The following is a 13,762-nucleotide window of genomic DNA, read 5'->3' as shown; positions in this document are numbered from 1 at the left end:
AATTCTGGGGTTTTAAGGAGGGCAGGACCACAGTGTGTGTGAGCACATTTGGGACGACCGCCACACGTACTCTTGCGCGAGAGCTTTGCGACGTGCGACTGTTCAGATGCTGTGGCCGGTCGTGGCGCCGTGGCGCGGTTCTCCGCCGTTTTGCCTGACGACGGTTAGGGGTCGCTTTCTGCGCCGAAGACAGCTGGGAAGACAGCTTAATTTTGATTTACACTGATTTTGACAGTGCGAGGAATCAGCTGATTTGTAACATATTGACCCCGATAAAACTGCAGCAGTCGCAAAGTTCCCTCGGCCTACGGATAAGAAGGTGGTCAGACGCTTCATGGGTCTCTGCGCTTATTACCGACGATTTATTGCCAATTTTGCACATCTCGCCTCTCCACTCACCCGCCTCACAAGAGACGACGTTGCGTTTGTATGGGGCGAGGAGCAAGAAGTGGCGTTCAACGAATTACGGCCGCCTCTACAAACTCCGCCAGTACTCGCTCACTTTGACGAGGATGTGTCAACGGCTATCCACACCGATGCCAGCAACGTGGGCCTTGCAGCTGTCCTTGTTCAGTGGCAAGACGGTGCCGAGAGAGTAGTTGCTTATGCAAGTCGAACATTGTCACGTGCCGAGTCCAATTACTCAACCACGGAGAAGGAATGTCTGGCCGTCGTATGGGCAGTCACAAAGTTTCGCCCGTATTTATACGGCCGCGCCTTTCAAGTAGTAAGCGACCATCATTCGCTTTGCTGGCTGACCAATATGTAAGACCCGTACGGACGTTTGGCACGCTGGAGCTTACGGCTTCAAGAGTACGATATGACAGTGGTGTACAAATCGGGAAGACAGCGCCTCGATGCCGACTGCCTCTCCAGATCACCTATTGAATCACCGAGCGCAGATGCGGATGAATGCGCAGGCTTTTTAGGGATTGTTGATGCGGCCGCCATCTCTCGGCAACAGCAAGCCGACCGAGAGCTCAACACCTTGATCGAGTTCTTGGAAGGGCGAGCTACGAAGGTGTCAAGATTATTTTCCCGGAGTCTACCTTCATTCTGTTTGCCCGATGGCGTTCTCTATAGCAAGAACTTCTCTCCAACAGGGAAGAGCCATCTGCTAGTAGTTCCCGAAGTTCTCCGCCGCGACATCTTGCAAGCCTGCCACGACGAAGCCACCTCGGGCCACCTTGGTTACACGCGAACACTAGCACGAATCAAACAAAACTACTACTGGCCTAGGCTCGCAGAAGAGGTGAAGCACTACGTGAGAACATGCCTTGAGTGGCAGCGACGCAAAGCACCACCGACTAAACCCGCTGGGCTATTGCACCCCGTTCCACTACCGAAAACGCTGTTTGCTCAAATTGGCATAGACCTCCTGGGCCCCTTTCCACTATCTGACAGCGGCAACAGATGGGTCATAGTCGCGACGGACTATCTAACCCGATATGCGGAAACCAAGGCAATTCCGAGCGGCACTGCAGCTGAAGCAGCACGATTCTTTATCGAGAACATTTTCCTCAGACACGGTGCTCCAGCGATCATCATAACCGACAAAGGAGCCGCATTCACAGCTGAGCGTCTGCGAATTGTGCTCACGCTGAGTGGCACAGCCCATAGGAAGATGACGGCCTATCATCCACAAACAAATGGGCTTACCGAGCGCCTCAACAAGACCATCGCAGACATGCTTTGCATGTATGTCGACGTGGAGCACAAGAACTGGGACACAATCTTACCATACGTCACATTCGCATACAATACGGCACGCCAAGAAACAACGAAAATGACGCCGTTCGCTCTGGTCTATGGTCGAGAAGTCACTACAATGCTTGACGCTATGCTGCCTCATGACTGCAATGGTTCAGATGCAGATGCCGCAGATTTCACTGAACGCGCCGAGGAAGCACGACAGCTCGCCCGCGTCAGGATAACTAGTCAGCAAGAACGCAACGCACGACGCTACAATCTCCGCCACCAATTTGCCGCTTATACGCCTGGGGAAAGAGTCTGGATTTGGTCTCCCGTCCGACGCCGAGGGCTCTCGGAGTAACTTCTACGCCGGTTCTTCGGACCATACAAGGTTCTACGCCGTATTAGCGACGTGACCTACGAGGTGGTTGGTGATGGTTCCTGCTGCTCGAAACGCCGTCAACATGTGCCTGAGGTAGTGCACGTAGTGCGCATGAAGTCTTATCATTCAGAGTGAAGTGGACACCGCCAAGCTATCAACTACGAGTCTTTCCGCCACGATCTGATCAGCATCGGGACGATGCTCGCTCTGGAGGGAGGGTAATGCCGCGTCGGTATTCGTGCTCAAGTGCACCCTGGCGCCGACAAAGACGACGACCGGGCTGCTCGAGATTCCGGAAGGCATCTAGAGAAGAAGAAGAGGTTCTTGTTGTTGGCGCCTCTCTGGTTCCTTCTCCCGAGTACGCCGCGGTGCTTGTATAATAAAGCTCCTGAGCTTTGTGCATCGCGACAATATATGTACCATATACATTATGCTTCGTTTCTCTCATGTAATTACTTTCCTTTACAACGCACCCGAAGCAAAAGGGGGTACCAAAAATAATACAACTGCTAGTAATCTGGCAGACTCTTATCAGCCCGTGATACCATAAAACCGTGCTTGCGGTTAGGTTATACCTTTTGCTCGAGAATGTTAAAGCAAAAACAACGTACAACATGCCTTTCATCTTATCGCTTCGTGCTAACGATCCATCTGAATATTGCTGCAGGTTGCCAGCACCGCGATAATTATAACACGCTGACTATACGATTCCAAATGTTCACACATACTGAATGAGAGGACACTGCAATCTCGGAATTTCGCAATGTTTATTAAAATACACATTGCACTTCTCAAGGCAAAAGTTCTTAATTGCACAATGTTTTTGCCACTGGGTTCCTACCCACTGTCACTAAATCTAACCATACAAAATTGACCACGGTGAGTTCAACCGCCCTTGCACGTTCCTTGTGACGCGAACGTTCTTGTTTTATAACTAGAACCGGTCGTTGGTGGTGCCGCAAAATCCTTCGGGCAGTGGTTGAGATCCCATCTTTACGATATTGCGCAGTAACGCGAGGTTCTCGGCGTCTTCCAGCAAACCCCAGGAACCAGGTCCCACCACAAACTCTTCAGCTGTCATGGTCAAGAATCGCAACTTGGGGAAAAAAGTGCGCATAAGCGCCTTCACTTCGAGCGGGCTCTCCGACTGCAGGCTCTTGACACACTGTTCCTGGGCCCAGCCGAAGACGGCTCTGGTCACGCTGTCCTCAGACACCTTCCTGATCCTATCCACGATATATCGAACGGTTCCTTCGAGGGCGGCGTTAAATTCCTTCGAGGTGAGGATGGCCGGGGCATTGGATGACGTCAGGAGCGTTTCCGCGATGGCATCCATTTCTGGCTCGCGGCTCTGCATGTAGTAGTCGATGAACGAGCACAGCCGGTCAGGCTTTAGGTTTTTCGCAATATACAGGCTGCAAGCGTCTACAAGACCCTGAACCAGGTACTTCTTGGCCGCGAACCTTGCGTGCAGCGCGTCGTCGATGCTCTTCATCTTCGGCTTGCCGGAGTACAGGTACCTGGGTGGATGGAAAGAACGAGCAGAAAGATGTAGACAGACTGCCCAATCACACAAGTAGTCTGAATTAATTAAGAAACTTCTCAAATATTATAATTACATGAAGTGTCGATGAGAAATTTTACAGCAACATGAAAAACTTCCGCCCAGATTTGTATTGCTCAATACGTGGTACATAAAAGTGTATTGCGATATCAATAAACGGACACTTCAAGCGCATTACTTCCGTCGCCGTGATGTTCCGTAGAAAGTCCAAACACGATAACATCGTCGCCGCGCATGGACGCTCTACGTGCAAAGGAAAGCTTCTTAGGGTCAGCCGATAGTCCCGGCTAAATCTCGCGCGCGCGCGGGATGAAGGCGGGGCGGAAGCACGCCGTTTTCTGTGACGGGCGAAGCGGGCGGAGGGGGGGGGGGGGCGGGGCTACCCCAGTGGAGGGCTGTTGCTTACAGTGCGGCCGCGCGGGCGCCGTACCCTGAAAGCGATCTGCGATGTGGACACAGTACGCCCTGTGCCGGTAGCTTCGCATGCGCTGCGCTTTCGGCGTTTAGTTCGCATTGAAGCGAGAGACAGCACGAAGGTAAATTCGCTCACGGCTGCCGCCGCGCTTCCTCACTCCAGCGTTTTGACAGCGAGTTTCCGTTGTCATCGAGCGAGATGTGTCCATGTCTACCCGTGTGCGCGTGACCACGTGCCTGTTAATTTCGTTAGTAAGCGAATGTTTGCAAGATTACACGGCCGATAAAACTAAAATCCTTACTTCGTATGGCTGTCTACTAATCTGCTATCGCAATTGATGCTTCGACTTTCGGGCGAAACTACGACTTTTTCACAAGGATGAGAAGCCCGCCAAAACGCACAAAGTGGCGCGTGCGGCCAGTGGCGCAGCAGTTTTTCCTGTGTTTGCAGGTTTCTTTGATGCTTGGAAAAACACATTTATGTACGACTTATTTAGTAATACAAAACTGGATCGCAAAGTTTCCATGTTGTTCTACAATTTTCTCATCGACCCTTTTCAATAAGTTATGTTTGCCAAGTTGATTAATTCGGACTAACAACGTTACCATCGTTTTGGGAAGCTACGTGGCACTTGCATATTTTAAAATTGGACTGATGGTACGTCTTTAGTTGTTTTAGTTGTTGAAGCCGCCCTCTAGACAGAACTGCTTTCGCGCGCGCACCCACTTCACCTCTATTTCATGCATCGCACTCCAACCTTTGAAACGCCAAAAAAATGCCTAAACATGTCACAGGCGCAAAACGATTGTGATGTTTGCAAATGCGAAGTGCAGTTTGGCATTCAACCTTGCATTTAGACTAGTAATTCTTAATTTTTGTAATTCATTTCTGCAACTATGGTAATTAGGAATAGCAGAAAAGTATTCCTGTTAATTACCGAAGACGACTGCTGACAGAATGCCGTTGCTCCAATCCTCTTACCTTCTAAGCTGTTTTGCTTAAATAGAATAGTCTATGTTTCCTGGGACACGCAAGATTTTTTTTTTTTGTATTTCTTACAGCGAAGCTGTATACCTCTCGTTGGTCGGCAAATTTCGTGGCGTAAACGCAAAACGCCATACCCCACACCAGCTGCGCGATAGCTTCACCGAGCTGGGGAGAGAGAGCTTGGTGAGAGTGAAAGCAGAGTATAAAAATAGCATCGCGCAGCATAGCGGATGCGTGGGGAAGAGGAGGAGTGAAGGCATGTGATAGTGGGACGCGTGGAGCTGCTGCCGACGCCGACCGCGTTAAGCCCGCGTTCGCGCCAAACACGCCCGGTGTCCGTGACTGCAGCCGATGCCTCTGGCGGCGGCTCGGCAGGTTTCGACCAGAGAACTGGGCACTCGTCGCTTCCGAAAGACTGAAGCGAGAGCTCGGGAAGCTGAAACCAAGCGTCGCAGATGAGAACATCCCGAGTTTAGATTGAGGGAAGCCGAGAGTTCGCGTAGGCGAAGAAGACCAGCCAAAGTTGGACTAAGTGCGAGGTTTGCCACTACATTACTATGCTTTCCCCTGCTCCGCTGGTCTCTGTTGTTTGCGATAGCAGAGCCAGGCATAATGTTTTGTAGTCTATGTAGTGCAAACGACGCATCGTTTAAAATGAAGGCTTGATTTGCCCTGAGGTATTCCAGTTTGAATTACACAAAGCGGTTGTCCCCGCTATATAAAGAGCTGAATGCGTTTAATTAATTACGTCATTATTGAATAACTTTAAATAATTAGAAACACTGTTGTACACGTTCCTCAAAAACAGGTACGAGCTTCCCAATATTGAAACGAGTTCCCGTTACAAGTTCCTTTAATGCAAATGGAACGCGTTCCAGTTACACTTCAAGCATTGGAACGTGCCGTTACATTACCGTTACATTTGATTTTACAGCGAAGCTGTTAAGGGCTCAATCTTCGATGGTTGCGTCCGGATGTAGAAAAAAATTACACCATCTTCCCGTAGGGGAACCCTGAGTAGTATGCGAAGCAGCCATGGGGTCGACTCAAAGTAGTTTTATCAGCTGTATAAACTTGGACATGCAGCAGCACCAGCAACGCGCAGGACTGTTGTCGACGCCGTCGGCGTTTTGCCCGCGTTCGCACCGAATGCGCGCGGCGCTGGTGACTGTTGCCGGTGCCTCTGGGGCGTCTAGCGTCTCGTCTCTAACCTAAGCTGCTTCGCATTATCGCGCGCGGAGCCGCAGGTGTTGCCATTCGTTGCGCAATCCGGAGAGGAGAGGAGGAATGCCGAGAGGAGAGGAGACAAGGAGAGGAGGGCGAGGAGGATGCGCATGCGCAGTAGGGGTGTGGACGCACAGCGGTTGGATGGGTGGATGGAGGGAGGTAGGGAGGGAGTGACATAGCCCCGAGCATAAGATGCTTCGCATCTAAAAAACTATCATTGGCCGTATGCTGTATGTGCGAGCGAAAGCGCGCGAAGGACGCGCGCTTTCATGGAGAGCGAACGCACGGCGGAGAGAAAACGCGACCTCTTCCATCGCGCGAAAGGTCGTGGGGGGACGGGAGTGAGGGAGGGGAGGCGACGTTTACCAGCGGCACCAAATGCGTATCTTGCGACCGGTCACAAGGGGAACTGGCGACTCAATCTCCCACGCGAAAGGAGGACAGCTGGAAGGCAGCGCGGGAGGGAGGTGTTGCGGCTGCTGCTCTGCGAGCAACTTGTACTTGTGCGGCGCCGGGCGGTCGCGCGCACCGTATATTGAAAGCGATCTGCAACACGGCTCCTACCGTTGTATGCGCTGTGCTTTCGCCGCTGTTTCCGTTGAAGCAATAGACCGCATGATCGACCGCTCGCCGCTGCTGGCGGGTTCGCTCACGCCAGCGTTTTGACAGCGGTTGTGTGCGGTCACACAAATAACACGCAGAACTGTTGTCCACGGCGGCGGCGTTTTGCCCGCGTTCGCACCGAACGCGCGCGGGGTTGGTGACGTGTTTATTTAGAATGTGCCAACCTTTGCCCTACTCCCTATGGCGGTGTACAGTAGCGACCATAAGGCCATTGTCCCTGTCGTCACTAAATAAATGAAAACCACCGGATCATAAATATTTCTCATTCTTTAATACTTCAAATAATCAATTACACCATAAAATTTTAATAGTCATAATTAGAAGTACATAATTCCCACCATAGTACAGCTTCGCTGGTCTTCCATCTCCACCCCTGTGGAAGGGCTGACAGTTTTTTTTTATTGAAATATCGTGTCGGATACTGCTGAGGCGAAATAAAGTGAGCAGTTTAAAAGTCACATGGAACTACGTATACTTTAAGAATTTGAACATCGGTGACAGGAGATTGGCTGGAGATAAAAAGAATCCAAAGGAACGCTCCTAGACCAATTTGTGAGCACCGAACATACCCCAGGCACAACTTTGGTGCTCGTCTGTTACAGGTGCAACATTATGGCACCTTGCAGTCAGGATATGAAGCGCAATATCCTGACATGTGCAGTCAGGATATTGCGCTTCAGATGTGCAAATAGAAAGTTACTCACATGCGTCAAAATAATTAAATTTCTTGCACAAGAAACCACATCGAAAGGAACAATACAAGGAGTTTAATGAATGCTGATTCAATATTGCAGCATGAGCGGAAGAGAAATGTCGACTATACATTATCGCAACTTAGTAAAGTCCCTTGTTTGAACTCAGCAAGAGTTGCATCTCGACGTTGGTGTCCGACAGACGAACCCGTTTCTTCTTCAGCACTTCGTTGGCAATGTTGAAGAGCCGATCCACCGAAGCGTTTGATGTCACTGCCGAGCTGCACTTGAGGAAAAGTTGGTTCAGTGGTTCAGTCCCTCCAAGTTCTTCATCGGTGACAATGGATAGTCAACTGGTACCAGCAGGTACCGCGACAGCTCATCCTGTTCCTCGGCTGGAAGGGTTGGGTGCCCGAACGAGAAGAAATCTTCGGGCGCGGACAAGGTGAAAACATCTGCGCTGGCTGGTTTGGTCACCGCAGCCAACTCTGTCCTTATGTTTATGGTCTATAGGAGGGAGGGTCAGGTGAGAATCTTGAAGTCCAGTCATAAAAAATATAGCGGAGAACTAAGGGGAAAAAATGCACCATAGTCATGTGACAGGTAAGCGGTAGTTCTTTGCGGCTCACGCGGTCGCCCATCCGCCCTACATGATGTGCTGCGTACATGCGTGCGTCTGTTCAATGCCGTGGAACGTTTACAGAAGGAACGCCGTTCCCTCTGCAGTTCCATCGTAAACCTAACCAGATACCGTTACAGTTCCACGGATTCTTAATGGAACGGTGGCGTCCCTCCGTTCCTCCCAAAAAACTAGTTCCAGGAACGCCGTTCCGTGCAACACTGATTCGAACTTACTATTATTAAATATTTCATTAAAAATAATTGTACTGTTGGTTTGCATTACTCATATTACATTAATATTGAGTCACTAGGTAAATAATATATTATAATTATTTGCGTTTGCTATATGTAGTACATTCTTGATCCTGCGATTTTTAGAAATGAAGTAGCCAGTCTCTCAACATAAGATTCATGTATTGTTTGAGTTATATGTGCATACCAAGGAGTAGGTTTTTCATTGATACATTTTTTCATGCATGACACGTAATTGTAAGAATTGCATGCGCATTCCACAGTTCTTCTCTGTGCATTTCCAAGAAACTCTCTAACGGATCCTGGCTCTGCCAGGATGCCATCGAAGCAGGGACGTGTTAGCATTGACGTGTTAGCGATTAAAAACAGATTCATAAGCGCGATGTATGCAAAGCGCCGCATCGGAAGCGGTGCATGATGCAACAACCCATGCCCGGCTCGGAGCGCCATCTCCTGGCTTTCAGCATCAAGTACTTCAGCCGTGAGTGCTCCCTGAACACACTACCTTATTTCCTAGTACACTATGGTGTCATCATCATCATCAGCCTATATATATGTCCACTGCAAGACGAAGGCCTCTCCCTGTGATCTTCAATTACCCCTGTCTAGCGCTAGCTCATTCCAACTTGAACCTGCCAATTTCCTAATTTCATCACACCAACTACTTTTCTGCCGTCCTCGACTGCGCTTCCTTTCTCTTGGTATCCATTCTGTAACTCTAATGGACCACCGGTTGTCCATCCTACGCATTACATGGCCTCCCAGCTCCATTTCTTCCGCTTAATGTCAACTAGAATATCGGCTATCCCCGTTTGTTCTCTGATCCACACCGCTCTCTTCCTGTCTCTTAACGTTAGTCCTAAGATTTTTCGTTCCATCGCTCTTTGTTGCGGTCCTTAACTTGTTCTCGAGCTTCTTTGTTAACTTCCAAGTTTCTGCCCCATATGTTAGCACCGGTAGAATGCAATGATTGTACACTTTTCTTTTCAACGACAGTCGTAAGCTCCCAGTCAGGATTTGGTAATGCCTGCCGTATGCGCTCCAACCCAATTTTATTCTTCTGTAAATTTTTCTCGTGATCAGGGTCCCCTGTGAGTAATTGACCTAGATAAACGTACTCCTTTACAGACTCTAGAGGCTGACTGGCGATCCTGAATTCTTGTTCCCTTGCCAGGCTATTGAACATTATCTTTGTCTTCTGCATATTCATCTTCAACCCAATTCTTACACTTTCTCGATTAAGGTCCTTAATCATTTGCTGTAATTCGTCCCCATTGTTGCTGAATAGGAAAACGTCATCTGCAAACCGAAGGTAGCGTAGATATTCGCCGTTCATGCTAACTCCTAAGCCTTCCCAGTCTAAGAGAAGCATGCAGTGAATAGCATTGGAGAGATTGTGTCTCTTTGCCCTTTCTTGATAGGCATCTTTCTGCTTTTCTTGTGGAGAACCAAGGTTGCTGTGCAATCCTTGTAGTTATTTGACAAGATATCCACGTATGCTTCCTGCACTCCTTGATTATGCAATCCCTACTAAAAAATCCTATTTGATTTCAAACGGGTTTCATCAAATAGGATTATGGAACGGGACCCCGTTTGAACCTATTTAGTCCAGACCTGTTTGTCCCCGTTTGAACCCGTTTAGCCCAGACCAGTTTGTCCCCGTTTAGTCCACTTCCGTTTGGCCCTGTTCAGTCCTGTCCTATTTAACCCAGTCCTGTTTACCCCGGTTCGAACCTATTTATTTCCCTATTTGGGCGAGGTTCTGTTAGACTGGTCCGATGTCACTTAACATAAGTCACTCTTTAAATCTATTTGGTGCACTTATGGATTTTAGATCAGCCTTGACCGATTTTTGTGTGGCCTATGAGTGCGCTTGACATGTATGACCAATAAGAGTATGCAACCTGAAAAAGATCGGTAGCTCATTTTCATATGTACTACAAGTATGCAAATGTAATTCTTGCAGGTGTACTGCATGCTTTATCATTTGTACTCATCTCACTGCAGTGTTGTGTTGCTGTCATGGTTTGTGCATAAAACAAATGTACAGCAAAGCGTAATTTTAAGTTGGAAAAACGTCGGGTGAAGAGGACTTGTAAAAGAAAGACATAAGTATACTTTACGTATGTTTTTATGTACACCCATTCAAACATTAATACTGAAGCGCTCCAATTTTAAGACGGGGCATGTCGCACATCTGACAAGCATAGTTTATTCGAAATCCTAATGGTACTCTGACAGAAAACCAGTGGAATGTGTTGCTTTGGTGAGAGCTTGCAGGGCACCTGAAAAAGTAAAGAGAAGCCAACAAATTCTTTTCACTTAAGCAACAGGTTCACACAAAGGCAAAAGCAGTTATGTTCACACAGATAAGAATGGGTAAGCATTCAGAACATAGGAGATACTAACAAATCTCATTCAAAGGTAACTGGTTTCAGGCAATTTGGCTACGATTCTAAGGAACATGCATTACTGCGGTAGAATAAACTGTCACAATTAGCAGCGGGCCACTGAAACAAGTGTTATAATCAAAAAGACAACTTATTCGATTAACAATAGTATTGAAGCAACAGAAGTAGTACAAGCATAAAATGCACATTTAAAAAGCAGCATGGACACGTCAAGCTAATAAATTACTCGGAAGCTACCGTTCTAGCAGCAAAGTAAATACCGTAGTGGAATAGTGGATTTAGCATCCACCGTGTTTGGCTGGTTTATCCCATATTGATAATTAAGAGACTTAGATGGGCTAGTTGGTTGCTGGCTTGATGGAACATTTTATAATGGTGTTTGTAGTAAATTCTGCTTCATTCTACGCCATGATCTCATTGGTAATCCAGACAGAGTGTTCCTCTGACCCCTGACAAAGTGCAATGAGCATGAGAAGGTACCGCCTCCTGCTTTTTAACTATATTGCACAAGAACACTATAATATGGTCGTGCGTCATCCTGAAGGGAACATCACCTTAGACGACTCTTGCACAGGAGGGTGCTTGGTGCACCTGAGTACTTCTTCCTGTCTCTCTGATTATTGTCCCTTAAAGGCACTAAAATGACGCGCGATGGACGCTCGCGCGATATAGCTAGAAAGGGGGGAGGCTGTACACCTGGCCTCCAAAACATGCATGTTCATGTGTATGCATATAGTTGTCAGCTTGCTTATTTCCCATGCTCTGTGTTTCTGTGTGGACCTGCGTGCTAGGCCATGCCACGGGCTGCGCCGAATGTTTGGTATGTTATTGGTATTTTCTTCATTAACAAGTTCGGGGCCATGATCTTGTAGCAATGCATTGCTACAAGATCATGGCCTGGTGCTGTATCTGTAGCAATGCATTGCTACAGATACAGCACGATCAGAAATGGCATCAGACAATGCATTGCTACAAGATCGTGGCCCTGAACTTATTAATGAAGAAAATACCAATAACATACCAAACATTCGGTGCAGGACGCAGTACGGCCTAGCGCACAGATCCACACAGAAACACAGAGCACAGGAAATAAGCAAGCTGATAAATCTATGCATACACATGAGCATGCATGTTGTGGTGCTCAGGTGTACAGCCTCCCGCATTTTTAGCCATATCGTGCGAGCGTCCATCACGCATCATTTTAGCACCTATAATGCGCAATAATCAGCGAGACATGTAGAAGTACTCTCAGGTGCACCAAGCACTATCCTGTGCAAGAGTCGTCTAATGAGATGTCCCGTTCAGGATGATGCACAACCATATTATAGTGTTCTCATGTAATATAGTTAAAAAGCAGGAGGCAGTACCTTATCATGCTCATTGCAATTTGTCAGGGGTCAGAGAAAAATTCTGCCCAGATTACCAATGAGATCTCTGCCGGCCGTGAACAATGGATGACAAGAGTGGCGTAGAATGAAGCAAAATTTGCTACAAGCTTGCGATCTTGCAACTTTTGGAGATATCGCAGCTGCGTACAACGTATGGAAACCTTTGGGTGATAACATTTCCCCTACAGTGTTGCAGTCAAGATTTCGAGATATCCGGAGCACAGCACAGAAGCATTGCTAGATAAGAGGTCAAATATACATAAAGCCGATACTGAGCCACGAAAAAATTTTTGACTTAACTGATATGTGGAGATGTCAGAGTTTGAGTTAACAAGGGTTCAAGGGATAATCCGGAGTCCCCTACTACAGCATGCCTCATAATCATATCGTGATTTTAGCATGTGAAACTCAAGAATTTAATTTTTTTAGAGCAAACAGTATATGCATAAGACCAAATGCTAATATAGAATATGCTGACAGCAGCTACATAAACAAAAATTCATACTTTCAAGAAATTGTCAGATGGTCTGAGCAAAGATCTACTAATGCCAAAATTATGGCCATTACTTTTAAATGGCCTATTCTGCAATACCTTCCTTACATTTAACTCAAATTATACATGCAGTGTACATACATGGTGCTAACTACAGCTGAAAAAGATTGGCACTATTCCTTGAAGTAAGAAGTGCATGGTACTTTTTCACACAATGCAGCAGTTTGCCTTGCGATTGTTAGCCTATGCAAATAGATTTAAAACTTCTTGACATCCCTGTCCCCTGGACAGGTTCAATAGTCGCATTGCGCCACCTTTCATCAGTTTTTCTCCACAAAGTCATGCAGATAAAACATTACCCTGAGTTTGAACCTGTTAATGCATTCCGTTTCATAATAATGAAATTGTGGTCACTGAAAAAAAAAGCTCAAGTTGCGGAGCAGAAACAGAGATTCCAGGGTTACGCCATGGCAGCTACATACGTGGACCTTTTCTTTTACTTCAAAAGGAGCTGACTGAACGCATGTTCCACAGTGCAGGTTACTCTTGCCAGGATATCTTGAAGTATCCTGCAGTGTTGAAGTTCAGACCTTTGCACAAAACAAGCCAAATGTATAAATGACAGGCTGCGTGACCATGCAAACTTGATGTGTGGGTCAGTTGGCATTAGTAGTGCACTGCTCTCAGTGCAAGTACACCCATATTTAAAAACCACTTGATTGTGGCAAAATATAAGGACCAGAGTGCTTCAGAGATATGTGAAGCTTTCCTTATTAAAATGATGGGGAACCAGTGTGTTAGCTCTCCATCAATAAAATTATTAGACATTGAGACTGCTTATTATCACTGTAAAACAAATTGTACTAGCCATGCCATGCGCCCTTTTTGTATTTGTGTCAACAACATGCATTCAGGTTGATCTATTCCACCCCTTTCATCCTTTGCACCACATCACTGTTTGAGTAAAAACTGGACTTTTTCTTGGTGAAAGAGTGCTAGTTTAACACATAAACT

The 13,762-nt window shown here is 47.2% G+C and overlaps 1 protein-coding gene across 1 annotated transcript in view; it reads right to left on the bottom strand.

Annotated features, from left to right (window-relative positions):
* Positions 1-2,892: 2,892 nt before the first annotated feature.
* LOC119459151 (BTB/POZ domain-containing protein 6-like) overlaps positions 2,893-13,762 on the bottom strand; it is a 34,713-nt gene continuing 23,843 nt past the window's right edge. Inside the window, exon 4 of the mRNA XM_049671184.1 lies at positions 2,893-3,594. Coding sequence (XP_049527141.1) covers positions 3,009-3,594 — 586 coding nt within the window. The 3' untranslated portion in view covers positions 2,893-3,008. The remainder of the gene's footprint in view (positions 3,595-13,762) is intronic.

Source organism: Dermacentor silvarum, chromosome 7 (genome assembly GCF_013339745.2).
Source record: "Dermacentor silvarum isolate Dsil-2018 chromosome 7, BIME_Dsil_1.4, whole genome shotgun sequence".
NCBI classification, from domain to species: Eukaryota; Metazoa; Arthropoda; class Arachnida; order Ixodida; family Ixodidae; genus Dermacentor; species Dermacentor silvarum.
This window is presented reverse-complemented; position numbering and strand designations above follow the sequence as displayed.